The 19,253-nt window shown below is 41.4% G+C and overlaps 1 protein-coding gene across 1 annotated transcript in view; it reads left to right on the top strand.

The window, feature by feature from the left end:
* Positions 1-11,791: 11,791 nt before the first annotated feature.
* Positions 11,792-19,253, top strand: part of LOC126214880 (uncharacterized) — a 127,782-nt gene continuing 120,320 nt past the window's right edge. The window contains exon 1 of the mRNA XM_049941526.1: positions 11,792-13,138. Within this exon, the coding sequence (XP_049797483.1) occupies positions 11,792-13,138 (1,347 nt within the window). The remainder of the gene's footprint in view (positions 13,139-19,253) is intronic.

Here is a 19,253-nt window from a genome sequence, read left to right as displayed (position 1 = left end):
TTTGTAGTCGCTGTGGCAGTTTTTGTATGACCATCTCATACCAGCTCGCCGCCATGCTGTTCAGAAATTTGTCAACTTCTTCTTTCACTTCGTCGTCGGAGCTGAATCGCTTTCCGGCCAAATGTTCTTTTAACTTAGGGAACAGGTGGGTGGGTGATTATGTTCCAATGAAACTATTGCAGGAGAGCAACGGTTTGCCGAGAGATGTGTGGACGAGCGTTGTCATGGAGAATGTGTACGCCCTTGCTCAACATTCCTCTACATCTACGTCTATATCTACATCCATACTCGGCAAGCCACCTGACGGTGTCTACCGGAGGGTACCTTGGAGGGAGGGGGGGTTCTTTGGGGAAGGAGTCCAGACAGCGAGGTCATCGGTCTCATAGGATTGGGGAAGGAAGGCGGCCGTGCCCTTTCAGGGGAACCATCCCGGCATTTGCCTGGAGTGATTTAGGGAAATCACGGAAAACCTAAATCAGGATGGCCGGACGCGGGATTGAACCGTCGTCCTCCCGAATGCGAGTCCAATGTGCTAACCACTGCGCCACCTCGCTCGGTCGGAGGGTACCTTGAGTACCTCTATCGGTTCTCCCTTTTATTCCAGTCTCGTATTGTTCGTGGAAAGGAGGATTGTCGGTATGCCTCTGTGTGGGCTCTAATCTCCCTGATTTTGTCCTCATGGTCTCTTCGCGAGATATACGCAGGAGGAAGCAATATACTGCTTCACTCCTCGGTGTAGGTATGTTCTCGAAACTTCAACAAAAGCCCGTACCGAGCTACTGAGCGTCTCTCTTGCAGAGTCTTCCACTGGAGTTTATCTATCATCTCCGTAACGCTTTCGCGATTACTAAATTATTGAAATTCAGATTGCGTTGCGCTAAAATATTGTGTGTCAGTTTAGAAATGATCAGAATAAATAAAGAGAGAACCGTCTGAGTACGTTCAGTTTTACTCAGCTGTTTGAAAATCAAATAATGTAAGAGTTTTTCCAGCACTGTAAATCTTAAATTTTCAAAGGGGACGTTCCAACAGGACGCCGTGTTTCGACTCAAACTGTATAGTTTTTGTATTTTCTACATCTACATGGATACTCTCCTAATCACATTTAAGTGGCTGACCACCTTCACAAAGCTCTATTATTCCAGCCTCATATAGCGCGCGGAAAAAACAAACACCTTTATCTATCAGTGCGAGCTCTGATTTCCCTTATTTTATTGTAGTCATCATTTCTCCCTACGTAGTTCAGCGCCAATAAAATATTTTCGCATTCGGAGGAGAAAGTTGGTGATTGAAATTTCGTGAGAAGATTCCGTCGAACGAAAACCGCCTTTCTTTTAATGATGTCCAGTCTAAATCCTGCATCATTTCAGTCACAGTCTCTGTCCTATATCGTGATAATATAAAACGTGCTGCGCTTCTTTGAACTTTCTCTATGTACTCCGTCAATCCTATCTGGTAGGGATCCCACACCGCTCAGCAGTATTCTAAAAGAGGACGGACAAGTGTAGTGTAGGCAGTCTCTTTAGTAGATCTGTTACATTTTATCCTGCCGATAAAACGCAGTGTTTGGTTAGCTTTCCCCACAACATTTCCAGTTTTGGATGTTCGTAATTGTAATTCCTAGGTACTGAGTTGAATTTACGGCCTTTCGATTTGACTGATTTATCATGTAATCGAAGTTTAACGGATTCCTTTTAGCACTAATGTGGATGACCTCACGCTTTTCGTTATTTAGGGTCAGTTGCCAATTTTCGCACTATACAGATATCTTTTCTAAATCGTTTTACAATTTATGATCTTCTGATGACTGTACTACTCGATAAACGGCAGCGTCATTTGCAAACGACCTAAGACGGCTCCTCAGATTGTCTCCCAAGTCGTTTATGTAGAAATCACTTCTGTTTTGCTCGATGACTTTACGTCAGTTACTACGAACTGTGACCTCTCTGACAGGAAGTCACGAACCCAGTCACATAACTGAGACGAATTTCCATAAGCAAGCAATTTCACCATAAGCCGCTTCTATGATACAGTGTCAAAAGCCTTGCGAAAATCCATAAATAGGGAATCAATTCAAAACCCCCTTGTCAATAGCACTCAGCACTTAGTGCGAGTAAAGAGACAATTGTGTTTCACAAGAATGATGCTTTCTAAATCTGTGTTGACTGTATGTCAATAAACCGTTTTCTTCGAGGTAACTCATAATGTTCGAACACAATATATGTGCCAAAATCCTGCTGCATATCGACGTTAATGATACGAGCCTGTAATCTAATGGATTTAGTGGATTACTCCTACTCGTGTTTTCGTACTCTCTTCGCGCAAACAATTAGTCTTAGAGAAAAATAGAACAGGACACTTTTTGTAGGAAACTTAATGTTGTTTAATTTTGTACTGCGACACGTTTTCACTGGAGGCTGTGATTTCCGAAGTGTTCGAGTAAAACGAACAGAAGTGGTATTAAATGTGTTCTGGCTCGAAAACCATTCCGATTAGGGCATACGTCCATTTGAATTTTTTGGTCCAAAACACTGATACCGTTACCCGTTAAATCATGTACCTCTCCTCTTGACTCGGGCTCTACGTTGACAAAGGAGATGGGATATTATTTTAATTGCATTTTCCTATTCATGGACGACTAACTACCGTGTTTAGTGACTGGGAAATATGGAAGTAACAGTATTAAAAATAACGAGTTCTCAGCTTATGTCATTCCATCCCTCCGTTACTACATGCCAGCTGCTTGGAGCGATAGCATCACGCCAACCGTCAAAAGGCTGAGTTAATTTGTCCTGTAGATTTTCGCGACCACTTGTAGACTGAGGTATAACAGAAGAGAGCAGGGGTGTCACGACTGCATTGTGTATGTTGAGGTGCGTTCACTCTTCTACGACTTGTACCGATATTTACGTAAAATGTTGCACAGTACAAAATGATTTCTGCACCTGTAATGGGAAAAGCCGTCTAGTCGTAACTATAGATAAAACAGAAATGTGTCTCCTTCACAGCAGCGAGGAAGTCGTAAAACCATCATTAATTTCTTGAAACAAAATATATCACAGAGATCATCGCTGCTTTATCGATATGGGGATGTTACAGCTGACAGTAACGTTAACTACCAAACGTGCTCCTAAGACGTACGGTATTGTTGAAACAGTTTTGTGAATGCGATAACCATAATGTCAGTGAGTATCTGTTTCCATCCAGCAATTACGTACGGCTTATCAACAACTATGTAAGCAGGCTGTTTAGGTTTTTATGTTGGTAACGCCACGTAGCGCTCTGCATGAAAATCACTGGCTGTGCTGTGTGCAGTCTGTGACTGGTTGGCATTGTTGTAATATTCGCTACTGTAGTGTTGGGCAGTTGGATGTGAACAGCGCGTAGCGTTGCGCAGTTGGAGGTGAGCCGCCAGCAGTGGTGGATGTGGGGAGAGAGATGGCGGAGTTTTGAGAGCGGATGATCTGGACGTGTGTCCATCAGAGACAGTAAATTTGTAAGACTGGATGTCGTGAACTGACATATATATTATGACTTTTGAACACTATTAAGGTAAATACATTGTTCGTTCTCTATCAAAATCTTTCATTTGCTTAGTATGCCTATCAGTAGTTAGTGCCTTCAGTAGTTTGAATCTTTTATCTAGCTGGCAGTAGTGGCGCTCGCTGTATTGCAGTAGTTCGAGTAACGAAGATTTTTGTGAGGTAAGTGATTCTTGAAAGGTATAGGTTGTTAGGGCCATTCTTTTGTAGGGATTTTTGAAAGTCAGATTGCGTTGTGTTAAAAATATTGTGTGTCAGTTTAGTGTTGATCTGAATAAGTAAAGAGAGAAATGTCTGTGCAGGTTCAGTTTAGCTCAGTTGTTTGAAAATCAAATAACGTGAGGGGTTTATCAGCAGAGTAATTCATTAATTGTTTCTAAGGGGAGGTTTCAACTAGCTTAAAGCCCGCTCCTTCGCTCGCGTAGACTGTTCGATCTCCACAGTTTTTTTTCCTTTAATATAATGTTTGTGTTGTGTACAAATTACGACGTCTTTTAGACTTTTCACGGTAATTAATGCCGTAGACGCATGGTATTTTTCGAATGTCCTGCAGATCAAAAAGTGATCCTGATAGCTGGAGTTCAAGGTTTTTGTTAATAGTGTCTTTTGAGTTCTTGTGATTATATTTCCATAGAGTCTTTCATCTCGGAACACATATATCTTTACATCTTACAGAGAAGCGAAATACCACTTTTAGTAGATTTCGCTTTAAAAATAGTGTAATATAACCAAACACATGGTAGACCCAAAGAAACTGATAAACCTGCCTAATATCGTGTAGGGCCCCCGCGAGCACGCAGAAGTGCCGCAACACGACGCGGCATGGACTCGATTAATGTCTGAAATAGAACTGGAGGGAACCGACACCATGAATCCTGCAGGGCTGTCCGTAAATCCGTGAGAGTACGAGGGGGTGGAGATCTCCTCTGAACAGCACGTTACAAGGCATGCCCTATATACTCAATAATGTTTATGTCTGGGTAGTTTGGTGGCCAGCGGAAATGTTTAAATTCAGAAGAGTGTTCCTGGAGCCACTGTGTAGCAATTCTGTACATGCAGGGTGTCGCATTGTCCTGCTGGAATTACCCAAATCCGCCTGAATGCAAAATGGACATGGGTGGATGCAGGTGATCAGACAGGATGCTGTCCGCAGCTCGTGGTCGTGCGGTAGTGTTCTCGCTTCCCACGCCCGGGTTCCCGGGTTCGATTCCCGGTGGGGTCAGGGATTTTCTCTGCCTCGTGATGACTGGGTGTTGTGTGCTGTCCTTAGGTTAGTTAGGTTTGTTCTAGGGGACTGATGACCATAGATGTTAAGTCCCATAGTGCTCAGAGCCATTTGAACCATTTGAGACAGGATACTTACGTACGTGTCACCTGTCAGAGTCGTATCTAGACGTATCAGGGGTCCCTTATCACTCCAACTACACGCGCCGCACACCATTACAGAGACTCCACCAGCTTGAACAGTCCCCTCCTGACATGCAGGATCCATGGATTCATTTTGTCCATCTGCGTTACCAGGCAACATTTTTCAGTCGTCAACAGTCCCGTGTCGGTGTTAACAGGTCCAGGAGAGGCGTAAATCTTTGTGTTGTGCTGTCATCAAGGGTATACGAGTGGGCCTTCGGTTCAGAAAGCCCATATCGATGATGTTTCGTTGAATGGTTCGCATTTGACACTTTTGGTGGCCCAGTATTGAAATCTGCAGCAATTTGCGGAAGGGTTGCGCTTCTGTCAAATTGAACGATTCTCTTCAGTCGTCGTTGGTCCCGTTCTTGCAGCATCTTTTTCCTGGCGCAGTGATGTCGGAGATTTGATGTTTTACCGGATTGCTGATATTGACGGTACACTCGTGAAATGGTCGTCCGGGAAAATCCCCACTTCTCGGAGATGCTGTGTCCCATCGCTCATGCACTGACTATAACGCCACGTTCAGACTCACTTAAATGTTGATTACCTGCCATTGTAGCAGCAGTAACCGATCTAGCAACTGCGTCAGACACTTGTTACCTTATATAGGCGTTGCAGACTGCAGCCCCTTATTCTGCCTGCTTACATAGCCCTGTATTTGAATACGCATGCCTGTACCAGTTTCTTCGGAGCATCAGTGTATATTCTTAAAATTTTTTGTAGCCTATTGCACCCCTTTAGGTGTTGAATCTCCAAAAACACTCACGGATTTTTTAAATCACTGATAGAGAAGCCAAATTCAAACCTTCATAGATATAGCTGTGCAAATACTTTCAAATAGAATATTTTCATCAAACATTTCATCCCCTTAGAGGCTGAACTTCCGAGATCAGTGAAATGCTTTTTTTAAACTTCTAAGAGAGAAGCCGAATGCAGAATATCGTATATTTAGATTCAAGAATACTTAGAATATAAAATATTTTCATAGAAATTTAATACCTTATTTCACTGAATTTCCAAAAACTGTAAAGTACGTAATTTTTTTAAATTTCTAACCGCGAAGTCAAATACCAATTTTCGTAGCTGTAGCTTTAAAAATACTTTAGTCGTTTTTCAATAACGGTGTGTTAAATAAAAATCATCCACTATTTCACTACCATAGGAGTAGAATTTTCAAAAACAATGTAACACATTCCTTTACTTCTGACACAGAAACCAAATACCACTTTTCACAGCTTCAAAATCGTCTCTAAGCGACGTATTTTCAGAACACGTTCCGTTTCCTGTTTCACCGCCTTAGCGATAGAATTTCGAAAAATTGATTCTTAAACGATGGCTACAGTATGAGGTCAAAACCCTCTGCAAGTTTCAAGCTTCTGTCCGTAGCAGTTTGGTCTGGGTAGTGATGAGTTAGTCAGGACACTGCTTTTCACTTATACAGAGATATTTGTCTTCAGGGCGTGTCTGCAATCAATACTTATATGTCCAAATGCAGTCTCCAAATCCCTTTCTTTAATTTCCATGTGACCAGTTTCAGGCCAGCTGCCCAACTTTAGATCCATTACAAAAAATTAAAGTACAGCTGGTTCAAATTACAAATTTGAGGCTCATGTTTAGTAAGGTTCAAAATTCTTTAGGAACTATCTGTAATACAACAGTTGTGCAACATGTAATTTCTTTCAGAGCAAGCCGTCCAATAAGAAATTAAAATTTCTAGTACTTTCAATATTGCAGCCCAGTCAGCAATCGTGATAATCTAACATACAAGAAAATATCAGCCTCGATTGCGGTAATGAAACCAACCTTTACCTAGGTTTCAGCCCAAGTAGTTGAGCCTTCTTCAGAAGATAAACATGATTCTATAATATGTCTGCGAGGACATGATCTAGAAACAACAGGCTGTTTTACTTTTATTTCTAGACTATGCCCTCGTAGACATATTATACAATTATGTTTATCTGCTGAAGAAGGCTCAATTACATGGGCTGAAACCTAGGTAAAGGTTGGTTTCATTACCGCAATCGAGGCTGATATCTTCTTATATATTAAATTAAAATTTCGATGTCATAACTAGCTATACACTACCCCGCTACGGATTTTTAAAAGTTCTTTAGCAAACCTGATCGTGCAGTACCTACAGCGCTGAAGAGCGCCTTCTCTGTGTAGAAAGTGAACTGACGTAATTCGTAATAAGTATTCCAAGCCATAGCACGTGAAACACTAATGTCTAATTTAATAACATTAAAATATTTTAAAGGAACTATTTTTAAGTTTATAAAGTTACAGCGGACTGGTGTATGCTTAGTTATGACAGTGAATTTTCAGTTCCCTGGTAATTCTGTAATTGTCAGGAATGGTTCGTTGCACAACTGTTGTACTGTAACTGATTCCTGAATAATTTTTAACCTTTCTAAACAAAAATCTCAAATCATTCGTAGTTTCAAACAATTGTAATTTAATTCTGTGTGATAGTCTGAAGATAGGCAGCTGGCGTCAAACTGGTCATTTGGAAATACGGAAAGCGATCTGAAGACTGAATTTGGACAGCTTTAATATGTTTTGGTACACAGTGGAATGAAGAAAATCCCGCTGATGATGCTGTAGTTTCATCGAAACGGGTGCTGGAGACGGAATGAAGCAAGGAATTTCGTTTTGCTCGAGGCGGACTCCTCAAAATGTATTTACGGTGCATTAATACCGTAGCAGTGGCAGGAAAAATGTCTGGCGTTTAAACTGAGTAGTCGCAACCAGTTCTAGGAAAGCTTAGCTGGAGGTTAGTTCTCGGCGGTATTTATTTTCGCCTTCAGCAAGGCGACCGGATGAGTGCGGTCTTTCTTTATATCGAGCGGCAGCCGACAGTTCCTGCGATACGTTTCCTCGGAGCGGGAGGTGATTAGCGGGCCTCGTTTCTTGCGGAGAGTCGCTAATGGAAATTAAGTCACACGGCGACAAAAGAAGCGCAGCAGGTCAAGAATGCTGCAAAAAGGACAGTGTTCCACTCGCCCGCTCCGTTTTCAAATGGTCACGCAGTTGAAAATTACTCCAATGTTTTGTGACACGCGGGTCGGAATGGAGAATATGCTCAACAAGCCAGTTCAGAACTACATAGAACGAATGCCGGGAGACAGTAATCCATACCGGACTATTACGAGGGCGTGTTGAAAACTTTTCTTATGTGAAAACTCTTAAAGCTTTTTAAATGAAACAATCGTTATCATCATTCTGCGTATTTATTTTTCGTGTCTACATATTTATTTTTGAACATAGTTACCCTGGCGACGTATACATTTCCCCCAACGAGGAACAAGTTGGTTGATACCGTCACACAGAATGTTTGATTTTGTTGACGGAGCCATAACCTAACCTCTGCTTCACCACTATCAAAGTGGGGCCCTCGAAGGGATTCTTTAAGTCCTGGAAAGAGATGACAATGGTGTGGGGCCATATCGGGACTGTATGGAGGATGACTAATGACAGTGAACCCAAGACGTCGAATTGTTGCACTTGTCACAGCGCGCGTCTGTGGTCAGGCATTGTCATGCTGAAGTAGGGAATACCCAATGTGTGGACGAACTATTCGAATTCGAGACACTATTACAGCACACTGCTTCTCATGCGTCGATATTCACTGAAGCGCCAAAGAATCTCGTATAGCATGCGTATTCACAAATGGTTCAAAAGGCTCTGAGGACTATGGGACTTAACATCTGAGCTCATCAGTCCCCTAGACTTACAACTACGTAAACCTAACTAACATCACACACATACATGCCCGAGTCAGGATTCGAACCTGCGACCGTAGCGCTCACGCGGTTCCAGACTGTAGCGCCTAGAACCACTCTCCCACCCCAGCGGGCGAAGAGTTTGTCACAGCACTGAACCGTAAATCGAAACAAAGCCCCGGTACTAGACAACATTCCATTAGAACTACTGACAGCCTTGGGAGAGCCAGTCCTGAGAAAACTCTACCATCTGGTGAGCAAAATGTATGAGACAGGCGAAATACCCTCAGACTTCAAGAAGAATATAATAATTCCAATCCCAAAGAAAGCAGGTGTTGACAGATGTGAAAATTACCGAACTATCAGTTTAATAAGCCATGGTTGCAAAATACTAACACGTATTCTTTACAGACGAATGGAAAAACTGGTAGAAGCCGAGCTCGGGGAAGATTAGTTTGGGTTCCGTAGAAAGGTTGGAACACGTGAGGGAATACTGACCCCACGACTTATCTTAGAAAATAGATTAAGGAAAGGCACACCTACATTTCTAGCATTTGTAGACTTAGAGAAAGCTTTTGACAATGTTGACTGGAATACTCTTTCAAATTCTGAAGGTGGCAGGGGTAAAATACAGGGAGCGAAGGACTATTTACAATTTGTACAGAAACCAGATGGCAGTTACAAGAGTCTAGGGGCATGAAAAGAAGCAGTGGTTGGGAAGGGAGTGAGACAGGGTTGTAGCCTATCCCTGATGTTATTCAATCTGTATATTGAGCAAGCAGTGAAGGAAGCAAAAGAAAAATTCGGAGTAGGAATTAAAATCCATGGAGAAGAAATGAAAACTTTGAGGTTTGTCTATGACATTGTATTTCTGTCACAGACAACAAAGGACCTGGAAGAGCAGCTGAACGGAATAGACAGTGTCTTGAAAGGAGGATATAAGATGAACATCAACAAAAGCAAAACGAGGATAATGGAATGTAGTCGAATTAAGTCGGGTGATGCTAAGGGAATTAGATTAGGAAACGAGACACTTAAAATAGTAAAGGAGTTTAGCTATTTGGGGAGAAAAATAACTGATGATGGTCGAAGTAGAGAGGATATAAAATGTAGACTGGCAATGGCAAGGAAAGGGTTTCTGAAGAAAAGAAATTTGTTAACGTCGAGTATAGATTTGTCAGGAAGCAGTTTCTGAAAGTGTTTGTATGGAGTGTAGCCAGGTATGGAAGTGAAACGTGGACGATAAATAGTTCAGACAAGAAGAGAATAGCAGCTTTCGAAATGTGGTGCTACAGAAGAATGCTGAAGATTAGATGGGTAGATCACATAACTAATGAGGAGGTATTGAACAGAATTGGAGAGAAGAGAAATTTGTGGCACAACTTGACTAGGAGAAGGGATCGGTTGGTAGAGCATATTGTGAGGCATCAAGGGATCACTAATTTGGTATTGGAGGGCAGCGTGGAGGATAAAAATCGTAGGAGACCAAGAGATGAATACACTAAACAGATACAGAAGGATGTAGGTTGCAGCAAGTATTGGGAGATGAAGAAGCTTGCACAGGATTGAGTATCATGGTTAGCTGCATCAAACCAGTTTCTGGACTGAAGACCACAACAACAACAACATCCGATTTTCTGTCCGTCTGGTAAGATCCCCTTTTCCTCCGGAAGGGATAGATATATCAAGTTCAAATTTATGTCAGATTCTAAGATCTACGGTCGCTTGGCGGTGTAATAAAGTTAAACATCTAAGTCGGTACAATACAAAATCTCTCTCATTCATTTCACGTGATACTTGCAGACTGACTGTCTGAAACCTATGGGGTACTTGTCGTTGACTTAGAATCATGAAATATGACTAAAAGCAATGTTTCACAGTACATGTAGGAGAAAAAAGTAGGAAAATTGTAAACTTGTGACACAAGAAAATATTTCTTTCGACCTTTGTTATGGGATCTCAGACTTAAAATTAAAACGTTCTCTAAAGTAACAAGTTTGTTTGCGTGGCCATCCTCCGCAGCAAGTACAGAAATATTTGTTTTGTAATGGAACAAGAGACATGGATGAGCTGTCTGTATAAATTATTAAGTCTGTACGGAATCCTCGGAGTGCGACTGCTACGCGCACGTGGTCAGTTTTTTTTTCAGGTGAAACCGGCCCGGACAGAAAATACTGCCAGAGATGCGAAGTGGGCCTTAGAAAGCGACACCAGAAAGAATTACTGGCCAGCAGGGAGTCGTTCTGACTCGCTCCGCTGGTCGTGCGAGGGCTCGCCCTGGCATTAGTCACGATTTCTCGACCACGACCACTCGCCACAGTCTGCGTCTCCAGTAGATTACACACCGCCCTTGGCCGCTGCCACCTATAACAGCGGCCGACCTTGCTCTGTGCGCCCACAGAGTCTTCGGAAGTCGCCCAGCGCGGTTCTGTCAGCGTTGGAGGCGTCGCGGTCGATCATCTGTCATCAGCAAGTCAGCGGAATCGTGTTACTTTTGTGTGTGTGATCGCCGTCCGTGACAGTGAGAAAAGCCTTGAAAGTGGAACTCTTCGCCAGGGAAAGGAGTTCGAACCTCGAAACGTGCGTGTGTGTCCCAGACAAGCGGGTAACGTTACACGCAGACTGTGTAAAGTGCGTAAGCGACATCTGTGTTAGTATCAAGCTATCACCCCTTTTTGAGAACTGCGCTATAACGAAACACTTTGAACTGTCACGCTGGTGTCTACAGCGGTAGCAGAGGAAAATTTTGTAACAGGAAGAAAAGGCTTGAAACAACAGTGAACGGAAATGGAGTGGCGATGTGGTGTTCATGTAACGGTTCTGGTACTAGTAGCGTATGCTATTCTATCACAAGGCGATTGTGTTAGGCGTGTGGATCCTCCATTTTTTCTTGAACATACGAACCGCGAGGTGAAAGGCTATGTCCTGGCGAGATCTGTGAGCGCCTCAGGATTCCCTGAAGATTCCCCAGAGTCAGTTCCTTCCGCAGATAACGTCACGGGAAGAAAAAATTCGATGGCCAATGGGCAGGTTGGGTTGGATTTATTGAACACCATGAAACTGACTGGGGATGAGGGTGATGCAGACATGGCATCAAAGAACCTGGAAAGAATTGGGATGCCTCTCTATTTGGATGAGGGTAATGCAACATTGTCCAACAGTATTGTTCTGGAACCACTTATTGCTATCGATGGTAACGAAACTGGTCTCTTGCTCTTGGTGAAAGAAGAAGGGAGTCAAATAACAGATGATACCGACATGTTTACTGGTGACATGAACCAAAGGATAGACCCAGAAACGGCTCAGTTCGCTGATCCTATACTCAGCAGTGCAGCGCAAGCAACGACCAGCTCTAGTACCCAATTGCAACCAGCTGCTGATGGTGGTGAACCGTCTACAGATGAAACAGCCACAACTCTCACTGGCAAAATGCCTGAGAAGGTCACCTCACCAACTCCCAAATTTGCTGAAAAATTCATTCGACTGATGTACCACAATCCAAATGGGGTTGTGATCCCAGCAATGGAGGACAATCAGTTGACACTGAAACGAAGCAACCGCGTCGATCGAGTGAAGAGAAATGCCGTCGTTCAAGATGTGTCTCCGGACGTGTGGCGTGCTGTACATAAACCGTCAGAAGAGTATCAAGCCAGATATGTGAACAGTGATTTCAGGAACACTCTTTTTCCAATTTCAGAAGGGCAAAGGCCGTCAGTAGATGAAGAGGATAATGGAGCTGCATCATCAAATTATAGAAGGGTTCCAAATTCTCTGGTTCACAGATTGGGACCTCAAGGAGCAGATAATGCGATCCATTACACAACAATGACGAAAGGAGTCGGAGGTATGGCCAATCCAGAACAAGAAGCTAACCAAACGCCTCCTGGACAAGATCACCACTACCAGCATGATTCAATGGACAGCTCTCGTGGAGACCAGACATACTTGGAGGAGCATTTGCCTGCAGAGCATAAGATTCCAGCTGAAGAAGTCAAGGATGGAAAACACACTCTGGAAGACCAGGACCATCCTCTTAGAGGCACCGAAGGAGCTGCTTCGAGCCGATTCGTTCTTCAGATTCCAAATACCAACAAAGAACACCTCCATTACCATGAAGACCGAAGTGGAGGACCAGTAACTCTGGAGGTGTTGAACGGTGCTCCTAGTAATGAGGACATCGGTAACACGACCAGATTTCACTGGGCAAGTCGACAGTTTGTGTCAATGTACGATGATGATGACCCTGAGAATGGTGATAGGAAGAGTAGTAGCCTTCCAGTAAAAACTGAGGATCTACCATCCAGGAGAGTAGCAAGACGAATTTGGGCGCCGTCGCTGAGGTCTTCACAAAAGGCTGGCATTCGTAGAAATGACGAAGCGGCGGGGCGAGGGGAGGAGTCGAGTGGCCTCGAACAGGGAACCGCGGACACGCTCCACAACGAAGTAGAGGAAGACAAGTTCAAGGTCAGTGAATAGATAATACCGCTTTCTGTACACAAGTTTTTGGTTCAATTGGAAGCAAACAGTCTTTTTTCCCTCGTAACTCGTTTCGATGACATTACGCCACCGTCATGTGTTTGTTGGGGTTCCATGTCTCGATCTGTAAAAACAAAACCCTTATAAGATCGCTTTGTTGTTTGTTTAGATTAGATTAGGTTACATTAGATTAGTACTTGTTCCATAGATCATGAATAGGACACTTCGTAATGACGTGGAACGTGTCAGGTTAATAAAAGGTGTCTATGCAAGATATTACATTACACAAAATATTACATGACACTTAATATTTTTAATATTTTTTTGTGGGGGTGGGGAAATTACCCACTTACTATATCCAAAAATTCATCTAATGAGTAGAAGGAGTTGCCATTAACAAATTCTTTTAATTTCCTTTTAAATGCTATATGACTATCTGTCAGACTTTTGATGCTATTAGGTAAGTGACTAAAGACTTTTGTGGCAGCATAATTTACCCCCTTCTGAGCCAAAGTTAGATTTAACCTTGAGTAGTGAAGATCATCCTTTCTCCTAGTGTTGTAGCCTTGTACACTGCTATTACTTTTGAATATATATATATATATATATATATATATATATATATATATATATATATATATATAGTGAGGCTACAGTGAAGATCCCTAGCTCTTTAAATAAGTGTCTGCAGGATGATCTTGGATGAGCTCCAGCAATTATTCTGATTACACGCTTTTGTGCAATGAACACTCTTTTACTCAATGATGAGTTACGCCAGAATATGATGCCATAAGAACCAGAGAATGAAAATACGCGTGGTAAGCCAAAATTTGCAATGACCCTAATAGCATAGGTAGCTAAACTCAAACGTTTCAACAGATCTTCAGTGTGTTTTTTTCCAGTTCAACCCCTCATCAACACCTAGAAATTTTGAATATTCTACCTCAGCTACCGATTTCTGATCGAAGTCTATATTTGTGTGTGCGTCGATCATTTGTGTCAGAAAATGGTAGACGTATCGAGTTGAAATTTACGTTACACATCAAGGTCTATAGTCTTCTGGCAGTGTAAAAATTTTAAGCTTCTAAGTAAATTCCGTTAAAAGATACGGCCACGCCGGCCGCGGTGGTCTCGCAGTTCTAGGCGCGCAGTCCGGAACCGTGGGACTGCTACGGTCGCAGGTTCGAATCCTGCCTCGGGCATGGATGTGTGTGATGTCCTTAGGTTAGTTAGGTTTAAGTAGTTCTAAGTTCTAGGGGACTGATAACCACAGCAGTTGAGTCCCATAGTGCTCAGAGCCATTTGAACCATTTTTGATACGGCCATTTATGACACGTACTTTAATACTCGAAAACTCATCAAAAATTGTATGGTACGTCCCGCTGATGTAGATTCACGAAATGGGGCAAGTTGTAAAGTTTCGCAGTACAAACAAAGGAAAAATCCGAAAATTCTTAATTTGTAATTATATAACACGAAAATATATTTTTTGTTATTTTTTGTCAGTCTGCGTCTTTGTCTGGCCTTCTGTTCCACTCTTTACATCTGGAATGGCTTGGCATATCAAGTTCAAATTTATGTCCGTTATTAAAGTCGATGGTACTTTGGCGGTCTAAAAATTTTGGCTTTCTAAGCAGTTCAGTCTAGATATACGGCCACTGACGTCATATTTTGATACTCGAAAACTCACTCATCGAAAACCGTACGCTATTTCCCGTTGATGTAGAATCATGAAACTGGGCAAGTTACAAGGTTTCACAATACAAGTAAAGGGAAAAAATCTAAAAATTCTTAATTTCTTATTATATAAAACAAGAAAAAATATTTTTTGTTGGTTTCTATGTCTGTCTTTGTCTGGCCGTATATTCGACCCATTATCCTTGCAATGGCAAGTTCAAATGTATGTCACTTACTACGATCAAGGGTCGTTTGGCAGTGTAAAAATTTTGAGCTTCTAAGCAATTCAATCAAGATATATAGCCATTTTTGTCATATTTTGACACTCGAAAATCCACTCATCGGAACCTATGGCGTACTTCCCGTTGTCCTAGTATGATGAAATATGGGAACAGGCGAGTTTCACAGTACAGCTGAAGCCAAAGAATTCGAAATTGTTAATTTGTAACTGTATCATAGGAAAAAATATTTCTGTTATTTCTTATCGAACTTCAAACTTGAAATTAAAACATTCTCGGTAGTCTTGTAATCCATGTGACCAATATCTTGTCACTGTCAATGTCGATACAGGTAAAATCATCGATATACTCGATTCCCGGAATACATGAACTGTCTGTTATTTATAATTAAGTTTGTATATAACCCACAATCCATGAATCTTATTCGCAACTGGTTAATACGTTTCTCTATTTATTCGGAAGTCCGCTGCTCGTGGTCTCGCGGTAGCGTTCTCGCTTCCCGAGCACGATAGCCGGCACGGTAGCTCAGCGTGTTCGGTCAGAGGGTTAGCTGCCCTCTGTAATAAAAAAAACTAAGTTAATGCATCAACAACGAACTGAAACGGGTGTCTTTCGACGTCCGCCCCGAGCAGATACAACGAACGAAAACAAACAAAATGAGATTAAAAAAAAAAGCACGGGTCCCGGGTTCGATTCCCGGCGGGGTCAGGGATTTTTCCTGCCTCGAGATGACTGGGTGTTGTTGTGTCTTCTTCTTCATCATCATCATCATTCATCCCCATTACGGTCAGAGGAAGGCAATGTGAAACCACCTCCACTAGGACCTTGCCTAGTAAAGCGGTGCGGGTCTCCCGCATCGTTCCCCTACGCTCTGTAAAGATGCATGGGACTTCATTTCCATTTTCAATTATTCGGAAATCCATGAGATGTAAATTTTTATACCCTTCATGCTAAAGATCAATACGACACCTTTTCTTTCTGTATTCCTTACTCGTAACAAAATGAATATATTTGTAAAAGTGTTTTTCATAGTCTGCTATGACATAATTCTTTGTTAACGTGCTTAATTTTTAAAATTGTAACATGTTTCGGAAAATGTCATCATTATTAGGCTGAGAGTCAATACTAAAACATTCAAAATGAATATATTTACATCTTAATATAGTGATTTCTTTTCTTGGTATGTGTAAAATGTACCTGTGGGTAAAGGGAAGTGTAGCCCATACGAGAGGTCGTTTGCTTCATTTAATAGTCCGTTTCTGACAGTAACAAACGTAAATAATCAGCCTCTCTGCAATTAGGGAATGGCTGCCTTAGGGTTATTTACTTTTTTTGTATTAGTAACAGACCAGCAAAAGAAGTCATCGTCCTCTGAAAGGGGTTATACTTCTTTTTATCAGCAGGCAGCTCATATGATATACCAAGATGGAAAACTGGTAAGCGTAAAGCGTCTTGGGGCCCTTGCTCTTCATGTTGCATGTTAATGATCTTACAGAAAATATTAGTACTAACGTCAGACGTTTCACGCAAGCTGCTGTTATCTGTAATGAACTACTTTCTGCAGAAAGTTACAAAAAATACAATGTGGTCTTCGTAAGATTTCAAAGTGATGCAAACATAGGAAATTGCTTTAAATGTCCAAAAATGTAAGACTTTGAACTTCGCTGAACTGAAAAATATAATATGCTAGGAGTACAACATAAGTGCGTCACAGAGGAAACTGGCCAAGTCCTACAAATACTTGGGTATGAAAATTTGTAGGGATATGAAATGGTCAATGGTCACAAATCACTCGTGCGAGCGGTTCTAGAATACTGCTCAAGTGTGTGGGACCCATACCAGATAGGACTAACAGCAGATGTTGAACTTATACAGAGAAGGGCAGCACATATGATCACAGGTCTGTTTCATCCGTGGGAGAGTGTCACAGAGATACTGAAGGAACTGAACTGACAGACTCTTGAAGGTAAAAGTAAGCTACCCAGTGAAAGTCCGTTAAGAAAGTTTGAAGGACTGGCTTTAAATGATGACTCCAGGAATATACCACAACTCCCTACGTATCGCTCACATAGGGATCTTGAGGACAAGGTTAGATTAATTGCAGCACACAAAGGCATTCAAACAATGATTCTTCCCGTATTGTATACGTGAATGGAACGGGAAAAAGCCCTGATAACGGGCGCAGAAGTGTGTGCCCTCTGCCTGTTCAGAGATTTGCCGAGGACAGATGCAGATGTGGATGTATATGTATGTTTATGGTAAAAGTATTTGGGTTGCCATTTTTGCCTGATTAGCTTAGCACGCGCTGCTTCACTTGCGTAGACTGTATATCCTCCACAGATTTATCGTTGTTTTTTTTTTTTTTTGTTTTGATCGAATTTTTGTGTTGTTCACAAATTGCAACACGATAGGAGCTTTCCACACTAATTAAGACCGTAGAAGCATGGTCTTTTCCGTATGTACTTTCGTCTAAAAAACAATACTGGTATCTGGTCTTCAAGGTATTTGTTAATCATGCCATTTGCGTTCTTGTTACTTCCATAGAAACTGTAAGCTGCTAACACATGCTTGTTTGTATCTAACCGAGAAGTGAAATACTAATTTTCGAGGACTTAGCTTTAAAAATGATTTCATAATGAAATATCTTCACGAAATTTTTCACTTCCTATGTCATCCCCTTAGAGGTTCAATTTCCACAAAAAGTGAAACGAATATTATTTTTATTTCTGACCGAGAAGGCAGATACCAATTTTCAAAGGTTTGGCGTTAAAAATGCTTTCACAGTGGAATATTTTCATAAAACATTTAATCCTATAATTCACCCCCTTAGAGGTTGACTTTCGAAAAACACTGAAATACTTACGTTTATTATTTGTAACCGAGAAGTCAGAAACCAACTTTCATAGATGTAGTTCTAAACATATTTTAGTAGTTTCTTTATAATGACTTACTCTCACAAAAACTTTCACCCTCTATTTCACCCCCGTAGGGGTTAAATTTTCGAAAATGCTGAAACACTTATTTCTTTATTTCACCGAGAAGTGAAATACTAATTTTCGAGGACTTAGCTTTAAAAATGATTTCATAATGAAATATCTTCACGAAATTTTTCACTTCCTATGTCATCCCCTTAGAGGTTCAATTTCCACAAAAAGTGAAACGAATATTAATTTTATTTCTGACCGAGAAGGCAGATACCAATTTTCAAAGGTTTGGCGTTAAAAATGCTTTCACAGTGGAATATTTTCATAAAACATTTAATCCTATAATTCACCCCCTTAGAGGTTGACTTTCGAAAAACACTGAAATACTTATGTTTATTATTTGTAACCGAGAAGTCAGAAACCAACTTTCATAGATGTAGTTCTAAACATATTTTAGTAGTTTCTTTATAATGACTTACTCTCACAAAAACTTTCACCCTCTATTTCACCCCCGTAGGGGTTAAATTTTCGAAAATGCTGAAACACTTATTTCTTTATTTCTGACCGTGAAACGAAATACTAGTTTTCGTAGATCTAGGTTCAAAATTACCTTAATAACGAAGTATTTTCAAAAATCTTGCATCCTCTGTTGCATCCACTTAGATGTTAAATTTCGCAAAAGTCTTTCTCATACGACGCCTACAATATGAGAGAAATACCTTCTCCAAATTTCAAGTTTTATCGTTAGCAGTTTGGGCTGTGCGATGTTGAGTCAGTCACTCAGGACATTGCCTTTTGCATATGTAGATAGATGACAATGTCATACTACGAAGCCGGCCTGAGTGACCGAGCGGTTCTAGGCACTAGAGTCTGCAACCACGCGACCGATACGGTCGCAGGTTCGAATCCTGCCTCGGGTATGGATGTGTGTGATGTCCTTAGGGTAGTCAGGTTTAAGTAGTTCTAAGTTCTAGGGGACTGATGACCTAAGATGTTAAGTCCCATAGTGCTCAGAGTCATTTGAACGATGCTCCGAAAAGTACTGAAATATTAACAAAGAATTGACTACCAACGGTTTCTCAAAAACCAGTTTATAAATTTTAACAAACAACCACGATCAACCAACAGCCATTATAGATGTTGGCGAAATTTACTTTCAATTGCAAATGAGTTTTATATAATGAAACTGCGAGTTTGCGAGCCCGATATAATGGTTTGGACTGAATTTACTAAATGACTGCATTGAAAAAGTCATGTTTTTCC

The sequence above is a fragment of the Schistocerca nitens genome, chromosome 12 (assembly GCF_023898315.1).
Source record: "Schistocerca nitens isolate TAMUIC-IGC-003100 chromosome 12, iqSchNite1.1, whole genome shotgun sequence".
Lineage (NCBI taxonomy): Eukaryota > Metazoa > Arthropoda > Insecta > Orthoptera > Acrididae > Schistocerca > Schistocerca nitens.
The sequence above is the reverse complement of the archived record's forward strand: the minus strand, read 5'-3'. Positions and strand labels throughout refer to the sequence as shown.